General features: G+C 45.4%; 1 protein-coding gene across 2 annotated transcripts in view; it reads right to left on the reverse strand.

The window, feature by feature from the left end:
• DNAJC1 (DnaJ heat shock protein family (Hsp40) member C1) overlaps positions 1-19775 on the reverse strand; it is a 140883-nt gene that overhangs the window by 18847 nt on the left and 102261 nt on the right. For both annotated transcript variants that reach the window (XM_053263422.1, XM_053263423.1), the window contains exon 9: positions 5669-5788. In XM_053263422.1, the coding sequence (XP_053119397.1) occupies positions 5669-5788 (120 nt within the window). The remainder of the gene's footprint in view (positions 1-5668; positions 5789-19775) is intronic.

Consider the following 19775-nt stretch of genomic DNA (forward strand, 5'->3'; position numbering starts at 1 on the left):
GGAAATGGCATAATCTCCCTAAATGCCTGTCTACAGACAGTTATGGCCTGGATAAGGGAGAACAAATTGAAACTGAATCCAGGCAAGATGGAGGTACTCATTGTAGGGGCTCAGAATCTGAGGAATGAGTTAGAGCTTCCTGCACTGGATGGGGTTGCACTCCCCCGGAAGGAGCAGGTACGCAGCTTGGGGAGTACTCCTGGACCCAGGCCTCACCCTGGTACATCAGGTGGAGGCTATGGCCAGGAGTGCTTTCTACCAGCTTCTGCTGATTTGACAGCTGCATCCATTCCTTGAAGAGGACAACCTCAAAACAGTGGTGCATCAGCTGGTGACCTCTAGGCTTGACTATTGCAATGCGCTCTATGTGGGGTTGCCTTTGTACCAAGTTTGGAAACTTCAGTTAGTTCAATATGCGGCAGCCGGATTGATCTCTGGGGCAAACCAGAGAGACCATATTATGCCTGTTTTGAAACAGTTGCACTGGCTGCCAATAAGTTTCCAGGCAAAATACAAAATGCTGGTTAATACCTTTAAAGACCTGAACAGCTTAGGTCCGAGTTATCTTAGAGAATGCCTTCTTCTGCATGATCCCCACTGCACAATAAGGTCATTTGAGGAGGTCTGTCTTCAGTTACCACCAGCACATCTGGTGGCGACTCAGAGGCGGGCCTTCTCTGTAGCTGCTCTTGGGCTGTATAATGCACTCCTGGCGGAAATCCGTAATCTGAGTTCATTGTTGGCCTTCATGAGAGCCCTTAAAACTTATCTTTTTGGTCTGGCCTTCCAAGGTTTTAAAACTGTAAAGGCTTGGCCTGGTTTTCCAGGATTTTAAAATCTGTTTTAAATATTTTATTAACGGTTTTATGTTGTTTTTAGTTTTGATTTTAATGATTAATTGATTTTAGTTTTATTTTAATGTAAACCGCCCCAAGCCATTTTTGGAAGGGTGGTATAAAAATCAAACAAATAAATAAATACCTGCCTTAAGGCAGCAGTGGGCTGGATGAAGGATAAACTGAAATTAAATCCAAATAAGATGGAGGTACTGACTGTTGGGGTCGGGACCTGAGCAATGGTTTTAGATCTGCCTGCTCTGAATGGGTTTACACTCCCCCTGAAAGATCATGTACGTAGCTTGGGAGTGCTCCTGGATCCCAAACTCTCTCCGGTTTCTCAGGCTGAGGCAGTGGTCAGAAACGCTTTTTGTCATAGCTTCAGCTGATACGTCAGCTATGTTCATTTCTGGAGGTAAATTACCTTAAGACAGTGGTGCATATGCTGATAACCTCTAGGCTTGACTACTGTAATGCACTCTACGTGGGGCTGCCTTTGTACGCATTCTAGAAATTACAATTGGTACAGAATGTGGCAGGCAGACTAGTCCCTTGGACAACCCGAGGGTACCACAGAACACCAATTTTAAAAGAAATGCACTGGCTGCCGATACGTTTCCAAGCGAAATACAAAGTGCTGGTTATAAAGCCCTCAGTGGCTTGGGTCCTGGGTACTTAAGAGGGTGCCTTCTTTGTCATGAACCCTGTCGCCTATTAAGAATATCTGAAGAGGTCCAGTTATGGTTGAGGCTGATTCATTTGGTAGTGACTCAGGACCAGGCCTTCTCTGTGGCTGCCCCAGGGCTTTGGAATATGCTCCCTGTTGGAATAAGAGCATCTCCTTCTCTGTTTGCTTTTAGGAAGACCCTCCACATGCACCTATTTTCTCAGGCTTTTAACTGAAATTTTAAAGCTATTTAACTTGCTTTTATCTTATGAGCTTGTTTTTATTTATCTTTTGAAATGTTAACATTTTTTTCTGTTTTACATTTGTTGTGTTTTAACTCTGTACACCGCCTAGAGATGCACCTATCAAGCACTATAAAAACATGATAGATAATATCAGCTCTATGGGATGCCTATATTTAAAATACTTTCTGCCAGTCATGCCTAAAAGTCCTGGGCCCTGAGGCCCTTACAAGGAACTTAGCAGCCCCTTCTGCTTATGAGGTGCAAGGCCAAACAGGAGCACCAAGGCCTAGCAGTTCTAAGGTAAAATGAATCAAGAGGCCACTATCAGAGAGAAGGAATTAAGGAAGAGGCCACTGTCACAGCTGGGGAGACTGTTCCCCTACCTACCTCAGAGCCATGAGTTAAAGCATTCAAGTGTAATAATGGTTACCCTTTGTTTGATTTCTCATGCACTTATCAGAAGGCTGCAGGGAGGTTGGAGAGCCAATTGGAGAGCATTTCCCACCTCACCCCAGCCAATGGGAGAGCATGCCAGGGAAATGTGAGTCTTTAAAGACAATTTTTAAACAGACTACTTCACGGAGGACAAAAAAATTGCAACACAATCTAATGATGAGTTGCTTAATGGATTAATATTGCTAAAAATGCTATATGAGGTTTAAGAGACATCCCCATTGGCCCATACATACACACACTAGCATGAAGTGGTAATTACAAGTGGTTTTATTATGTGATCTACTGTTTCTGTAGACTGACTCCAAGACGGTTTTTAAAAAAATGATTTCTAAGGCTCTAAGACAAATAGCTATCATGGCTAAACAGCCATGACAGCTAAATGGAACTTCCATAGCCAGATAGAGTATACCCCAGATTATCAGACATACATAGCAAGAGATGGCTATCACCATTATGCTATGCTTTTGAGTTTCCCAAATGCATCTGGCTGACTAGCGCCTTCCTGCAGATGTTGGCCTACAATTCCCATAATCCTCGTCTATTGGCCAGCGTAGCTGGGGATTATGGGAGTTGTAGTCCCAAAACAGCTGGGGGGCCTATGTTGAGCAGGCCTGTTTTAGATCCTTAATATTTTTCTTCAGCAGATCTGAAGGAAATGACACCATCCTGGTATTCAAGAGCAAATAAACTTTTGGGGAGAGAGAGAGGGAGGGAGGGAGGGAGGGAGGGAGAGAGAGAGAGAGAGAGAGAGAGAGAGAGGCAGGCCCTTGGCAGAAACAAAATTCTTCTTTCTAGAATTTCCCCCAAATCTTTAAAAGATCTGAATAGTGCATGGCATAATGCCTTTATAACAAGGGGTTCTTCCTTGCCCTTTGACAACATGAGGAAAGAAACAAATGAAGTCACACAATGCCTCAAGTATGAACACCAAGAAAGGCACCTTCCCAGCCCCAAACCCTGTTCCCATCCATATAAATTTATTCTGCAGTGCTCTTGGATAAGTGAGCTGCGAGTTTAACCAGCAGTCACAAGCTGACAAAAGCCAGACACACTCCCTTTAAATCATTTCATTCTGTCTAACAGCAGCAGTTGAAGGAACACCACAAACAGCATAAAACTCACACAAGAACGTAACTTCTAGTGGAAAGTTGTGTTTTTTTTTAAGGCATTTAAGGGGGCCAAGACTCCATGATCAGTTCCACCAATAAACAATTTCTTTGCACATAATTATAGAAATTAAGCATATATATTTACTAGTTGTACATAATTCTGCTTTGGAGACTTAGGCTGAGATCCAAAAAGGCTCATGCGTGCATGAATGCACTTCCATCCATGGATGCTGTGGCTGCTTCTTTTCCCTTCTGGTGACAGCCACTTATGGAACCACCCTCGGGAGGATTTCCCCAGTCCACTGGGGTAGCTTTTCAAGTAGCACTGGCAGGTTGCCACTGGAAGGGGGAGGCTGAAAAGCATGGTGTATGTGCAGTAGATCAGTTACAGCCTTTAGGCTTTTAAGAATTTAGGCTTTTTCCTCTTAAGACATATGAAATATGTATTTGTAATGACTTGTAAATACAAGTATATGTATTCTGTATGGACCACAATGCTCCCTGCTTTTCCTGAGAGACAATGGATATACCTTTATTCAGAAACTAGTAATCATTTCTGTGGGATTTCACTTGTTCATTTTTACATATGGCGGGTTCAGACGATCTCCTGCAACTAAGCTCCCACCACTCACCAGTACTACCAGCTGTTACCATGTTGACCAAACCCAGAAATGTCAGGTGGAGAATGATGGGTCCCCTTTGCCACCTGACATTTTCCACCCAACTTCAATTCTTGGTTACAGATGTCAGGTGAATGTTGTGTGGCAGAGGGAACCCAATATTCTCCACCCAACATTTCTGAGTTTGGACAACACAAAAATGGCCATAAGTCCTGATGAATGGTGGGAGCACACGCTTGCCAGGAACTACTGCTTTCCTCCTACTGGTTAACATTTTGCCAGCCTGGTTAAGATCAGTGCACTGTGCCTGGTCCTGTGAACAGTTTTTCCATAAACCCAGATTGCTCATCAGTGGGTTCGGGCAACAGCATTCCACAGCTGTTGATCAGCAACATAGCAATATGGGTGCATGGACTAACTTGTTCACATGGTCTGTTTGACCAATGCATATGGTCAAACCAAGATGAAGTCACTTCTTGGGCCCAAATTCATAGCTCTCTATCATGCCAGTAGCGTATGTCCCTGAATAGCCATATTGGACCGGCGTAAACATCAAGGATCTGTCCCATACCTGATCACATGATAGTTAGGGGACAGGACTGTAGCTTAGTGGCTGAGCATCTGCTTTTCATGCAGAGGGTCCCAGGTTCAATCTCTGCCATCTCTGGATAGGGCTTGGAGAGATTCCTGCCTGAAACCTTGGAAAGTTGCTGCCAGTCAGTCAAGACTGAGCTAGATGGAGCAATGGTCTGACTCAGGAGGAGGCAGACTCCTATGTTCCTAGGGTTGGGAAGCAGCATCAGCAAAGAAAGGGATGTCTGTGCTATGACAGAAATGGCATATGTGTAAGGCTATCCCAAGCTGTTGCAGTTGAAAGAGCAAGAGATTTCCACCACTCCACACACCACCATTCCTCCCTCTTCAGTCTCTGCTCATTGCCTCCTTCAATAACTTGTTGCCTAGAAGGACAGCAATCCATATAACACAAAACAGGTGTATGATCAGCTTCTCTCACAGGAATGGGGTAATTTCCTTAATGCTCAGATGTGGCAGCAGCCATTAAGTGGCAAATATCCATTGACAACACTCAAGTTAACACCTGTACGCTCTTCTGCTGCCTTTGGACTCTGAGGCACTTGCATAGATTTTTGTTTGTTCTCTCTTAGGATAAGATTCAAGAACCAAAACTTCCCAAATCCATCTTTAAAGAAACAAGAGTTCATGTTTACCCTCTGTAAGGAGGCAAATTAGTCATTATAAACATCACAATATTAATTATGAGGCAGTCCCATCATTTCATGGAAAAAAGCTCCAGCTTAATTAATGGATACCACCTGTCTAAACACTATTAGCTGATCTGCATTTAGGGTGTATTTTTTTTAAAGGCTTAACCAGAAATATTATCTTTACTTAAGTCTCACAAATGTTCTCTTCCAGCTAAAGGGGTTTACTACAAAGTCTAAAACTGGCATTGTTTTTCTGTTATCAGGTTACAGTAGCTCAAGTCTCTGAGCACCAGAATCCCCATATAGCTGATCAGTTACAGCTGTTAATTGTGGAGCAAGGGGACCGGCCGACATCTGCTTCTTGCTTAGTTAGTTAATGGTTCACTTCCAGGTCCTAAAAGGATTGTAGCCTCTCTCCAAAGACAATGTCGGACCCCATCTATGTCTGGCTTCTACACTGCCTGTCTTGTTCTGGTTTGTCCATACAATGCAAATTCGAGTGAACTCACATCTGCCACTGATCGACCCAATTCGTGAGCAATCTTTTCCCATCGACCAGGCGTCCCCCCTGGGAACTTAACCATACTTCTTGTCAGCTGGCTAAGGTCCTCTTCCGTCCATTCAGGTGCCTGTAAAAGATTTGTAGAACATTCATTACTCGAGCAAACGTGAAAGATTTTTGCGTACTGAAGATGTAGAGCAGCACAGAAAGTCTTAAGCAAAGTAATCAAATAAAGGTTGTTAACAACCAACATAATGTTTTTAGAGCTTGTTCAATAGTTCCTACTTTTCTCTTGTTGCATAAGGTAACACAAGATCTGACTTATTGTAAACGGATCAATTTTCTCTGCCAATCATATACTACATATATATTACCATACATACACAGGTCAAGTGTATCCATTTACAATGTTGGAGGGAGGTGGGGGAGCAGAGAGAGAGAGAACGAACACGTACTTGTGGCATGCATAGTAGCTTACTACAACATGCAGCAAAAAATATCCAAAGTTCCACACGATAAAAAATAAATGTAAAAATTCCAGTGTAATATGCTTTAAGGTATTAACATTTCAAAACAGCTCATACCATTCTTTTTACCAAGGAAGTCCATTAAGACAAGGCAGACACTGAATTTAACACCTTTATCCTGACTATTATTTTTTTTATTTTAAAAGGGCACACAATCCACTACACTATCATATTCTTAAATTTTAAGACAATATAACAAATTTGAAGAATATATATCAGATTTGCATTTGAAGAATATATATCAGATGGTGTGGTGCTTAAAAAGTGCTAAGCACCCAGGGCTCAAAGTTTCTGAGCATGCATACTTACAGGGTAAAAAAATCAAAAACAAAATGAGTTATTTTTTGTAGAGGCAATTACATGACACCCACTGCAAACAATTCCAGTTCCTCCTTTTTATGACAAATCAAACTCAAAGCCCCAAAGCTAAAGAGCAGTGGTTCTTCAGAGAGAAGCCTCAATATTCACATGAAGGCAGCTGTTTCCACCTTCCCTTTTTCACAGAGAGCCATCTGCATAGGGCTTCCTCTACACTGGCACGGGTAGTAAGCAACAGCTTCCCATTTCTATTTATTTCTAAAAAGAGCCCTTTCTGACAAATACCTCCCCTAATCACCATTTCCGACAATGAACAGGCAGGCATCAAGCAGTTTGCATTACAGAGCCATCAACACAGAACAACAGTCAGAGGTGAATGACCCCAGAGACCATCTCCACAGCTACGGCAAAGTCTCTCCCTGACACTAATCCTGCCTGTCATTCTCCCACTGTGCTCTAACCACACTGACGTCTGCCTGCTGCACTGCAAGCTTAACGGGGCCCTTCCTGACTTTTTACTGTCTCCCCCAATCAATGGCTCAAGCGTGCTCTTTTCACCATGTCCAAATGGCAGCTTCACTCATAATCAGAGTGGCTTGCCCCTGTTTAAAGGGCTTCCCAAAGGCTTGGCTATTTGCATTCATTTGCAAAGCAAACTACTTTTATTCACTTTGTCCTGCTATCAAGAACGCTCCCTGAAGCAGATAAACTGGCATAAATATACAGCCCGCTGCTTAAGAGACAGTAAATAATCGCCAATAGTGGGAAGGATTTTTATCAATCAACCTGTTTTGTGGCCACATACGTCTCTGGTTCTCCAATGCCGAAAATCATATCTGCACGGCTTCTTGTAGAAGTGTTAATTCAGGACATGTGCACATGGCGATACACACACACACCTCTCTCAACATAGGATGAGGTTTTCTCTTGGAGAAGGGAAACAAGCAAACAAGTCTGCAAGAGCGCAGGCACCAGAGTGCCAGAGCTTTGGCTTGGGAAAGGCGAGGGAGCTCATATTTTTCAGGGGAGGCTTTATTAGTTCCGTTCCTGGAATTAATAAAGCCTTCCATGAGAAGTTAGAGTACTAGCCTGCACCTGTGGAAAGCAACATTTGTGAGTATATATTGTATATACCTAGTATGGTATAGATGGAGCCAGCATGGTGTAGTGGTTAGAGTGCTGGACTTGGACCGGGGAGACCAGAGTTCAAATCCCCATTCAGCCATGATACTTGCTGGGTCACTTCTCTCTCAGCCTAACCGACTTCACAGGGTTGTTGTGAGGAGAAACTTAAGCATGTAGTACACCCCTCTGGGCTCCTTGGAGGAAGAGTGGGATGTAAACTGTAAATAATAATACCCAGAAGCAGTGCACCAGGTTTGTGAAGATTTGTGGGGAGGGGGACTTGGTGGATGTCACGGGGGTCTGCTGCTCTACCAGCAAGAGAGATTTTGGGGACGCCCGGAACAGTGTCCTGGGGGTCCCTCAGAACACTGAGCTAGATATGTGTGGATTCTGGCCTACACCATTAACTAGGACATTTACAGAAATGATGTCCATCAGGTGTTTGTTAATGGCCAGTGTCTCCCCGCCCAAATCTGCTTCTTTATACAAGCATTTTTTAAAAAATCTCTGCCAAGTTAAAAGAGTGCAGATCACCCTTTTCCTATTAAAAGCTTTCAATGTGACCTAATGTACTAATCTTCATATATAAAGAACGTGCAGTGCAATCTTAAGTCGGTTTACTCGGAAGCAAATCCCACTGAGTTTAACCGGGCTTACTCCGAAGCAAGTGGGCACAGAACTGCTGCTGGGACCTAACAGTGGGAGTCTAGGACTGCCCCTGAAACTTTCAGAAAACTTTTGAGTGCGCCCTCCCCCCACCCCCACTCAAAAGGAGGAAGAGCGGGGGTGGGGAGGAAGAGAATCACATAACTATGACAAAAATCTTTTCTTGCACACAGTGGTGACAAATGCTTTTCAGTCGTGTTTTCTAACCATGACAGATAATTGAATGTTTATCATTATTTAAAACTGACCATATTCCAAAAGGCCAATGACTCAAGAATTCCCAACAGGAATATTAGTAATTTGGGGTGATAGTGTAGCTAGTAATGTGCACGTCCATACTGCTAAAAGTAATGCCATGGATGTCACAGTGGGAGATCTAAATCGGTCCATGTGAATCACTTCTGTATGGACATGAGGACCATGCCGGATGCTGCTCTGGAGGTTCCCCTGACCTTCAAGAGTGAGGGGCATGTGAGGAGTGGCAGAGAGGGGGAAGGGGTTCCCTCAAGAGCTGTGGTGCACAAAACAGCCTTTGGACTTTCTCCATGATGCTTTGGATAAAATATGTCCTCAAACATGAAGCCCACTCGGTAGTTTTGGGCAATTCATTTCCTCAGCCTAAACTCTCTCACACACACAATTGTGGAGGACAAGTTAAATCAAGATAAAGATAAATTGGATGCGGCTGTAGCCCAGTGGTTAGCCCATTTGCTTTGCAGCAGAAGGTTCCAGGTTCACTCCCTGGCAGCATCTCCAGGTCAGGCTGGGAAAAACTCCTGCCTGAAACCTTAGAGAGCCATTGCCAGTCAATTTAGACAAGACTGCGGTAAATTGACCAATGGCTTGACTTGGTATACAAGGTTCTTCTTCAGAGAACGTCTTCTTCACTAGGATTCCTATCGCCCACTGAGATCATCCAGAGAGGTTTGCCTGCAGTTGCCACCAGCTTGACTGGTGGCTACACAGAGACAGGCTTTCTCTGCTGCCACCCTGAGACTCTAGAATGCGCTCCCTGCTGAAATAAAAGCCTCCCCATCTCTGACAACTTTTAAAAAGTCTATGAGACACACTTATTCACCCAAGCTTTTTAACTAGACTGGTGGTTTTAAATTATTTTAAGGTTTTAATTCCTGTTTTAATTTGTTTTATGTTGATGTAAGCCACCCAGAGATTCAAGTCTGGGGTAGTGTACAAATATAATATTTATTTATCATATTTTAGACCACCTGATATGTAAATCTCTAGGTGGTGTACAAATCCCAACATTAAAATATTATTTATAACTAGTACGGTATGTGTAAGCCCGTTGTAATAACGGGCTCTAGTGGGGGGGGGTTTCCGCTGCCGCCTCACCCACCTCGGGCGCACTCCTTGGGCCGACACCTCCGCCGCCGCCACCGCCGCACTCTCCGCCCGCTGTTTCTCGTGGCGGCGGCCACCATCGGGGCCAGTCGCCCTGCCGCGGCCACCGCCTCCTTGGCCCGCACTCCTTTGGCCGAGGCCTCGGCCGCACTCTCCGCCCGCCGCTTCTGCTCCTCCCGGTCTCCCGTGCCTCCCGGTCTCCCGTGGCGGCAGGGTCCAACATGGCCGCCCGTCTCTGGGCGGCCGTATCTTTTTCGCCTGATCTGGGCATGCGCGGAGCGCATGCCCAGAACGGGCAAAAAAGACACGGGCGGCACGGCCGCACGTCCAAGGCTTTTATGGTAGAGGATTAAAAATATATATAACAAAGCTTCCTATGTTCCTAGGTTATATTGCAACTTGTCACTGACTCTTTTACATAGGGTGGGAGAGGCTTATAAATATGTATCTCTCACACACACACACACACACACACACACACACACACACACACACACACAACTTCCTGAGTGCTTCCCTATGAACAAGGAGCTCCTCTAGTTAGTATCTGCAGGAGTTTGCCAGGCCAGGTTTAGTTTATATGCATTCTGAGTCTAAAGGACATAACCAACTTTGATATTGACAGTCACACAAATACAGCAAATATTCAAATTCATCTCAGAGTCTTCATGTTTCAAGAGGAATGGAAGAAGTTTCTTCCTTACGTCAATGTTTCCAGAATTTTGTACATCTCACGTTAAGTGAATGTTCTTGGATTTAAGCCAACACTACTCAAATGTGCAGCAAATCATACAGTTTACATGGGTTATGAACAGACAGGTATATATACAGATATATATAAAGAACAGATATATATATAAAGAACAGATATATATAAAGGCCTTCTTTAAAAGCCCATGTTAAGGCGCAAGCCCTGTGAAGGGGCAGCACACGTAAGAGGTGTGGCACACACGTATACCAGAATGTCGCTAAAAGCGTCAGTAGAACCTCTCTGTATATACAGTGTAGCTCAAACCCCCATTACTGAACTGACATAACAAATGGCAACTCATATTTCAGAAGCAACAGCGAAGCACCTGAGCACCCTCAACTGCACACTTTGTATATCTCTTTATATGCAAGCAAACTACACTGCAACTCATTTCCTGCTTTCTAGAAATACAGATTCTTCGGAGTGGGGGAACAGAGTGTACAATATGTTAATCAGCTATTAGAAAGGGGAAACACACACACTCTCAATAATCCTAGATGTTTGTAACAGAGAGCCACAGGACTGTGTGTGTGTGTGTGTGTGTGTGTGTATGTGTGTAAGGAAAGCTTGGTGAATTTACAGTTCTTCTGCAATAGTTAATTGTGTCTTTAGATTTAACAGATTCCCCATGATTCAAATACTGCAAGCAGCTAAGAGGACGGCCACAGTGTGAATTTATTTTCCTTCTTCTAATCTGGAGCCAACAGAATCCATGAGAGTCAGGTGAATGTGTAAGCATAAGCCTCTGTCACTTAAAACCATATTTGTCCAATATTGCTGGGCCAAAACTCATATCTCCAGTAAAGTAATGGAAGATACCACATGGGGAGGGGACAGCTGCTGAGTCTACACAAGCATTCAGATTTTACATCAGAAAGGCTGTGCTTGGGGATTAACTCTCCACACTGCACACAAGACAATCAGAACTGAGAGGCATGAGCTGTTATTTTTAAAATTAAAATTAAGAACAGTTTACTTCCACAGTTATATTCATATGGTTTGGTCAAACCCTGTTTGAAGTTTATTCCATAAATCTTGTGGAGACCTACTGCACAAACGCTTAAATATGACGGAAATAGCCGTTTGTTATTTTTATTAATTTCACACTACCTCTGCTAACTTGCTTTCATTGTAGGTTGCAAGTGATGTGAGTAAATTGCAGTAAAATTACTTCCTCTTAATAAAATATAAAGGTTAGGATTTAAGGAAAACATGCTTCCCCCCCCCCGGGGGTACTAATTTACAATGGAAAATATTTTTTAAATTACAACCTTTTCATTCTTAAACCAAGAACACTTAACTTCAGGGCTTTTAGAAACAGCAATAAACTTGTGTCAAAATCTGCTCTCATTGAAACCCGAGAATTTGAAAACCAACTAACGATAATATGAGATAAATCGAACCAAAGCTAAGCACATTTACACTCCATTGATATTAATGGATAAGTTGAACATGTTACTTAATTCTCTCCTACTGAAATGACAGGTTGCTTACCTGTAACTTGGGTTCTTCTAGTGGTCATCTGTGCTCTTACATGAATGGGCTTTGCACCTGTGCAGAGACCACATTGGAGCTTCCAATCTAGAGTTCTAACTTTTGGCGGTAACCCCGCCCCCTCGGTATATAGGCGGCTGCGCAGGCTTCCCTCTCCAGTCTTCTGAGTCCGCAATCTGAAAGAGACTAGCAGAAAAGACATGAGGAGGGAGGATGGGTGGGCATGTAAGAGCACAGATGACCACTAGAAGAATCCAAGTTACAGGTAAGCAACCTGTCGTTCTTCGATGTGGCCTCTGTGCTTTACACGAATGGGCGCATAGCAAGCTGCACCTGTGCCATGCTCACCTGGAGGAGGAATCAGGCGAAGATGGATTGTAGCACCGCCCTGCCAAACGCCGTGTCTTTTCTGGCTTGGACATCCAGGCTGTAGTGTTGTATGAAGGAGTGCTTTGACGCCCACGTAGCCGCCTAGCAAATGACATCCAGCGGAACAGACCTGTCAAAGGCAGTGGACGCCGCGACCGCTCTCGTTGAATGTACCTTAACAGAGAGCGGGAGAGGCTTCTTGGCAATCTGGTATGCTAGGGAGATGGTGCGGACCACCCATCTGGATATGGTCTGTGCAGAAGCCTGCTTGCCTCTGTTAGGTCCAGAATGGAGTATGATGAGGGAATTGGAGGTTCGAAGAGCGGAGGAGCGGTCAACGTAGAAGGCGAGTGCCCGACGAACGTCCAGAGTATGGAGACTTCGTTTGGTTGCAGTCGACAGCTCGGCAAAGAATGCAGGTAAGGGAGATTGGTTGGGAACGGTGAAACGATGTGACTACCTTCGGAAGGAAGGCAATGTCTGGCTGAAGGATGGCTTTTTCCTTGTGAAAGGTCAAGTATGGAGGGTCAACTCTAAGAGCCCTGAGTTCACTGACCCATCTGGCTGAGGTGATAGCCGTGAGGAAGGCTACTTTACAGGAAAGGAGGTTGAGAGAAATCATAGCCATGGGTTCAAAGGGAGCGTTCATGAGCAAAGAGAGCACCAAGGTCAGGTCCCAAGCCGGGGCCATGACTGGCGGGTCTGGATAAAGGTGAGTGAGTCCTCTAAGGAAACGCTTGACTGTAGGGTGTTGGAATCACGAGAGTGTGGAGGGATGAGAGTTAGCCACTATAGCTGCAAGGTGAACCCGCAAGGACGGGATCTTAAGTCCGGCCTCTTTGAGGGATAGCAAATATGAACAAACATGTTCTACAGAAACAGAGTGTATGGGAATCTCCCTGTCCCTTAGAAAGTTCTGAAAATGGGTCCACTTGTGGGAGTAGGAGGAGATAGTGGAGGGTTTACGCAAAGCCTGGATTATTCGTAACAGGTCAGCCGGGAAGCTGGGACTATGTGCCAAGCTGTGAGGTGGAGGCACTGTAGGTCTGGATGGAGAAGGCAACCGTTCTGCAGGGAGAGGAGGTGAGGGGGAAGCGGTGATAGCGATGATTGGATAGATGGAGGAGTTGGGGAAACCAGGGCTGCCTGGGCCACCACGGGCCGATGAGGATGCAATGCGGGCTGTCCTGGGAGAACTTTTGAAGGACTCAAGGAAGTAGAGGAATTGGAGGGGAGGCGTAGATGAGGTGTTCCGTTCAAGGTAGGGTAAATACATCCCCCAGAGAATTGGGTCCGATCCCGGACCTGGAGCAATACTGGTGGCATTGCGTATTCGCCTCTGACGAGAAGAGGTCTATTTCTGGGAGGAACCAGTGGCAGAAGAGGGAGCGTAGCATGGGGAGATGTAGTTGCCACTCGTGCGATGTTATTAGAGTCCTGCTTAGCCTGTTCGCCGTGATGTTGTCTTGTCTCTGTATATGGACCGCCAGGGGTGTGATGCCATGGTGAATGCACCAGAGCCATAGTTCCATGGACAGGGACAGGAGGGAGCTGGAAGAGGTGCCGCCTCGGCTGTTCAGGTATGCTTTGGTGGTAGTATTGTCCGTCTGAATGAGGACGTGGGAGCCCCTTATCAGGGGAAGGAAGGCTTTCAAGGCTTTGAATATTGCTAATAGTTCAAGATAATTGATGTGGTGGGCAGCTTTGGTTGAGGTCCAGATGCTGTGGATGTTGTGATTGTTGTAGTGAGCACCCCAACCGTCCATGGATGCATACGTGGTGAGTAGAAGAGCGGGACGTGGAGGGTGGAAGGGGGAGCCGACGGTGAGGTTGATCAGGTCTGTCCACCACAGGAGGGAGTGCAGAACCCAAGGCGGGAGCGTTAGGGTGGTAGCGAGGGAGTCCTCGTGTGGAGAGAACACTGAAAGGAACTAGTGTTGTAGAGTCCTGGCCCGTAGCCTGGCATGAGGGAGGACGTGGGTGGTGGAAGCCATATCTCCTAACAGGCATTGAACTGTTCGTGCTGACTGGGTAGGGTGGTAGAGTAGGTGGGCTGACAAATCCAGGATGGCCTGGGTTCTGCACTTGAGTTGAAAAAGATTCCCAGAAATGCTATTGTTCTGGAAGGGGAGAGCTTTGATTTTTCATAGTTCACCTGGAGGCCCAGGTTGGAGAGGAGGGTGATGACTGTGTGGAAGTCTCTGAGAAGGGGTTGTGGGCCACCATGAGCCAATCGTCAAGGTATGGAAAAATCTGGATATTTTGTTGTTGTAGGGCTGCTACCACCGGGGCCATGCATTTGGTGAACACCCGGGGTGTGGAAGCCAGTCCGAAGGGAAGGGCGTGGAATTGGTAAGTGTTGTTTACTATTTGAAAGCAGAGGAAACGACGGCGCTGGGGTCTGATGGTGATGTGATAATATGCATCCTTGAGGTCGATGGAGACGAACCACTGGTTCTTTTGTAGGAGGGAGATGATGTTAGGAATCGTTACCATACGAAACCTACAGTAGGTGGTGTAGGAGTTGAGTTCCCAGAGATCCAGGATGGGGCGAAGGGAGCCATCCGGCTTGGGAACAGTGAAGTATCAGGAGTGGAAACCCAGGGATTGAGGATTGTGAACCAGTTCTATTGCAGATTTGGAGAGCAGAGAGTTGACCTCCTCCAGGAGAGTCGGGGTGGGTAGAGTGGGTAACAGGGGGTTGTATGGAGGGGTGGATGCAAATTCTATAGCATAACCGACCCTCACTGTGGTCAGGGCCCAGGAGTCCGTGGTGACATTCTCCCAAGTGGAAATGAAGGGGGAGAGCCTGGTGCCCCAGCGGGGGGGGGGGGGAGGGTGCAAGTCATTGTCCTTTGGCTGAGGGCTGAGACCCTTTGGAGTGCTGCTGCATCTTGGATCCGGTTGGAGCACTTTCTGTAAGGCTGGTATCTGTTGGAGCGAAAGGACTTGTCCTGGGATTCATAGTATTGCTGTTTAGAAGAATATGGTGGTTGTTGGGAATTTTGTGGTTTATAATGGCGGGTTGTGGAGTGTTGAATACCCATAGAGCGGGCTGTGTTATGCAGTTTCTGCACTTTTTGAAGAGTGTCATCTGTTTTCTCTCCGAATAGAGAGGAGCCATCGAAGGGAAGATCTTCCACTCTGGATCTAGCATTGGGCATGAGACTGGAAGACCTGAGCCAGGCATGGTGATGGAAGTTGACATTACTTTAGTGGCTCCCTCCGTGGAGTGGCGAATTGCATGAAGTTCCTGCTTAGAGACCTGCGTAGCCTCTCTGAAAAAGACCTTGGCTGAGCCCTGCTGTTCCTCAAGGAGGTGGTCCAAGAAGGGGGCAATATGGTCCCAAAGAAAAGACTGGTATTTGGCATAGTATGCCTGGTAGTTTGTAATTCTCGTCAATAAAGAAGCAATGGAGTATAAACGCCTTCCAAACGCATCTAGTTTCTTTCCCTCTTTGTTGATGGGGTAGAGGAGGAATATCCCCTGAATTTAGAGAGGGAAGATTCAACCACAATCAAATCCGTAGATGGATGTTGCTTCAGAAAGGAATCATCTTGATCCGCGGAACCATGAACCTTGTAAAAGGAGTCAAGCCATTTATATGTCTGTGGAAGAGAGGAAGGCATGATCCAAGAGGTCTTGACCACTTTGAGAATAGATGGGTTTAACGGTAGCGATACCGATGGACGGGCATCCTCGATTAACTGAAAAAGGGGGTCAGGTTCAGATTTGTCTCCTTGAGAAAGTTGGACTCCCAATGAAGCTGCCATATGTGAGACAAAGTCTGTATAAATACGGAAATCCTCCGATGGGGAGCTGGGCCTTGGGTCCAGCAATAAAGAGGGAGGCAAAGAGCCCAAAGATATTCTATCAGATAGGGAGGATGCTGGGCCTTCTTCATCTGAGGACGAATCAGATGAGTTGGTCAATACTGGGGGTTGGAGTGGTCGAATACAGAGCTGAGTAGTTGGTCTGGAGTCAGGGGCAATAGTAGCCGTAGCTGCCTGTACAGACGAATTTCTGGGTGGAACTCGTGGAGGTAGAAGAGATGTAGTCCGGGGTGGAGGAGGAGGAGGCAACGTTGCCGGTACTGAAGGCGGGTTCGGGATCGAGGCCGAGGTCGAGTAAGCTGGTATAGAAAGGCAAGGAAAGGCAGAACGTCAAAGGGGCGGCTCCGCGGCAGTGGAGGCCTGATGGCGTTGGCGAACTTCTTGATGCATGTAGAAGTAGTCCGCCTCTTCTTCAACTTGTCTGGCGTAGCGCTCATCCAGAGCAGCTTCCAAATCTTGGCTGGCCCAGCAGTATGGTTGCTCCGGAGGGAGCACCTCAGGCTCAGAGTCATGCTCGGACTCATACATGGGATCATGTGGGTTAGAGCCATAGGCGACCTCAGTATCAAGGATAGTTTCAGTATGTAGAGTTCGGGATCAACGTTTGGTATTGTGCGTCGACTTCTGCTTCTTTGTTGGTGGTTCGGAAGAAGTGCGACGGTCCTTCTTTCTCTTTTTGGCCGGCTGGACAGAACACAGTTCAATCAATGCCGCCATCAAAATGGACACAGCTACTGAGCTCCTCAGTATCAACGTCAAAGCCTGAGCCACGGGATCGACGGGTATATTCACCTCGGGGGTAGTCACCGAGACTCCCAGAGGGGACAAAATGGGCTGTAAGCCCTGGGCTGCAGGAGACGTATTGGATGAAGCCTGCATGGTGGACAGTTTGTCCGAGCCTGTAGTTTGGAACGCTTGTTCCCAAAGCCAAGAACAAAGTCGAGAGGCTCAATTTTTGCACGCCTGCTTCGTAAAGGCTGCACAGTGCAGACAAGAGCCAACTTTGTGGGATTCACTCAGGCAAAAAAGGCAGACCTTGTGGCCGTCGGTCGAAGGGATCTTGAATTTGCAGCGACCACACTGCTTACATTTTGTAGTCTTTGCCATAGGACAAAGAGGGTATACAGAGAAAAGCAGAGGCGAAGGATCCAAAGCATGCCGGGCCCGAAGGCCACGATGGGGTGGAAACAAAACTAGGAAGATATCCGAGGTGGTGACCAGGGGCAAAATAAAAATGCTAAGGAAGGGAAGGACTGAACAAAAATGGGGGGGGGAGGGAAGGAGAATACAGTACTTGCACAAGAGTCTAGCAAGGAGCAGCTCAGCGATGTGTCTTCGAACACAGACGAAGACAGACTGGAGAGGGAAGCCCATGCAGCCGCCTATATACCGAGGGGGTGGGGTTACTGCCAAAAGTAAGAACTCTAGCTTGGAAGCTCCAATGTGGTCTCTGCGCAGGCGCAAAGCCCATTTGTGTAAAGCACAGAGACCACATCAAAGAACCTGAAGATAGAACAGTACTTAAGTTCAACTGAATCCTGCTCTATGCTTTTAACCAGTATGGCATTTTTAAAAAAGCATGAACTCCTTTCAATTGTTACATCCAACTAACCCCCAAAACTTAAAACACTCAAGGTCAAAGTTGTCAGAGAACACATTGAGATCCTAAAAACTGTCAACAAGAAACAAGAAGTACTGGACGTGAGGACTGTTCTAAGGAATCACCACTATCTATTCAAGTCAGATTTAAATAAAAGTAGGTGCTTCCATCCAGCAAAAATACTGCCAATTCAAATAATCTTCAACCATGACTTTCAAAAAATATTTCCTCTCATAGCTACAGCTTTTGAAGTTGTGTGAGAGTAAGCAGTTGAAGCAGAGCCAGAACAAACTGCAGTAGAGTAGAGTAGACTTCTACTTTAATAGTGTCTCTTTCTTACTATATGCTACTCAAGAAGTGACAGATTACACAGGTGGACACCTTATTTCAACTATGGATATAAAACAGGTCATCTCCTGGCACAATGAACAGAGAGTCAGCACCAGGGACTCAAGTGATGACTGTATGTTCATTGTGCCAGAAGATGACCTGGCACAATGAAACTTGAGCCCCAACCCCTTCCCCCCCCAAAAGTTCAAAGCCCCCCACTTATAGTGAATCAGAACTGAACCCTTAGCGCACAAGAAGTTTTGAACCAATTCAAAGAAAGTTGTTCAAAAATCAGGCACTCAGCTTTCAACCATAGGAGTAAGGTTTTTATTTTCCCATTTTTGTACCCTTCTATGTAAATCAAAACACAAACATCAAATCAAACGTCAAATCAAACACAAAACAGTTTTTAAAATTAAGAAGAATTATATTGACAAAAATTAAATATTCATTCAGTTCATAATTGTATACATTAGAGCAGGTCTGCACAAGCTGGCCCTGCTGGTGGTGGAATTCAACTTACATCGTCCCTAATGGCCACTGTGGCTGGGGATGGGAGTTGTACTGGGCCAAAGTTGTACACCCCTAATTTAAATAAAACGTATCCTGACTAAGCACAATTGAAATCAATGAGACTAGTTGCACATGACAAACTTAAACCCCATTATTTTCAATGGGATTTAGTCACAACTACCTTTATTTGGATACAACACAGTCTCTCACCTGTTTGTGTACACACAAACACAGGTTTGAAATTCACATATTTTATTAAAATCTTTAATCAGCTGCTGATGTCCACTTTGCTACAGCTAAAAAACATTCACACAGTTACCAGACAAGGCATGTAAACACAACTGATCTTTACCCTGATGGGGGCGGGAGGCGGAATTAACAAACTCCAGGAAGAAGAGTGAGAAAGAGCCAGGAGAGGGAAGGAGGCAGAAACCTATAATTTGGAGTTTAGAAAATTGTTTTTAAAATACTGTGGAAATGTATATTGGAGAGCAATACTGTACACATGCTCTTATCAGGGGGTGGCGAGGGAGATATAATCAAAGGGTGCAGAATGATATAGTGGGTTAGCAATGGGGCAAAAATAGGAAAGGGACCTGGATTTGGTCTTGCTGTTTGCCCTTGGAAACGGCAGACATCCTTCTGCCTGGCCTTCCCCCATTTAAAAAGAGATAATGACGCCCACATCACAATAGCATTCTGAGAAGGCTGGCTTGACAAGATGACCACCAGCAGCAGCAATTCAAGGGGGGCCTCCTGGGCAGGGGATGGAACTAGACCACAGCATCACTTATGTCTGTTGCAAACATGCCCTCAGGGGCAATTAGCCAGAAGCAACGTGTTCAGATGAAACGGCAGCCCTAGAACAAGTTGCTTTGGGGCAGGCTTCCCTCATACTTTGAGAAAAGCTTTGCTTTGGACCCAATTCTCCAGAGTGAAATGACAAGGACTCCTCTGAATGTAGGCATCATTGAATTATCAGCTGTCTTGTCTTGTAGAAGGAGGCAAGCTGCCCATCACATCAGTAAATATCTCGGATATTTGCCCAGCAATTAAAAAAAAACCAAAAAAAAACAGTCGCTGGTATAGTTAAATTTCTTTCTTTCTGCAAAAAATTTAAAAGATGACCAGATTCTAGATAATACACCCGAAGCAGCATTTTAGCATTTTAATTTTTATTCTATTTGACATTCTGCCTACCTGCCATACAAATAAGTATTTTCGC

Source organism: Hemicordylus capensis, chromosome 6, assembly GCF_027244095.1.
Source record: "Hemicordylus capensis ecotype Gifberg chromosome 6, rHemCap1.1.pri, whole genome shotgun sequence".
NCBI classification, from domain to species: domain Eukaryota; kingdom Metazoa; phylum Chordata; class Lepidosauria; order Squamata; family Cordylidae; genus Hemicordylus; species Hemicordylus capensis.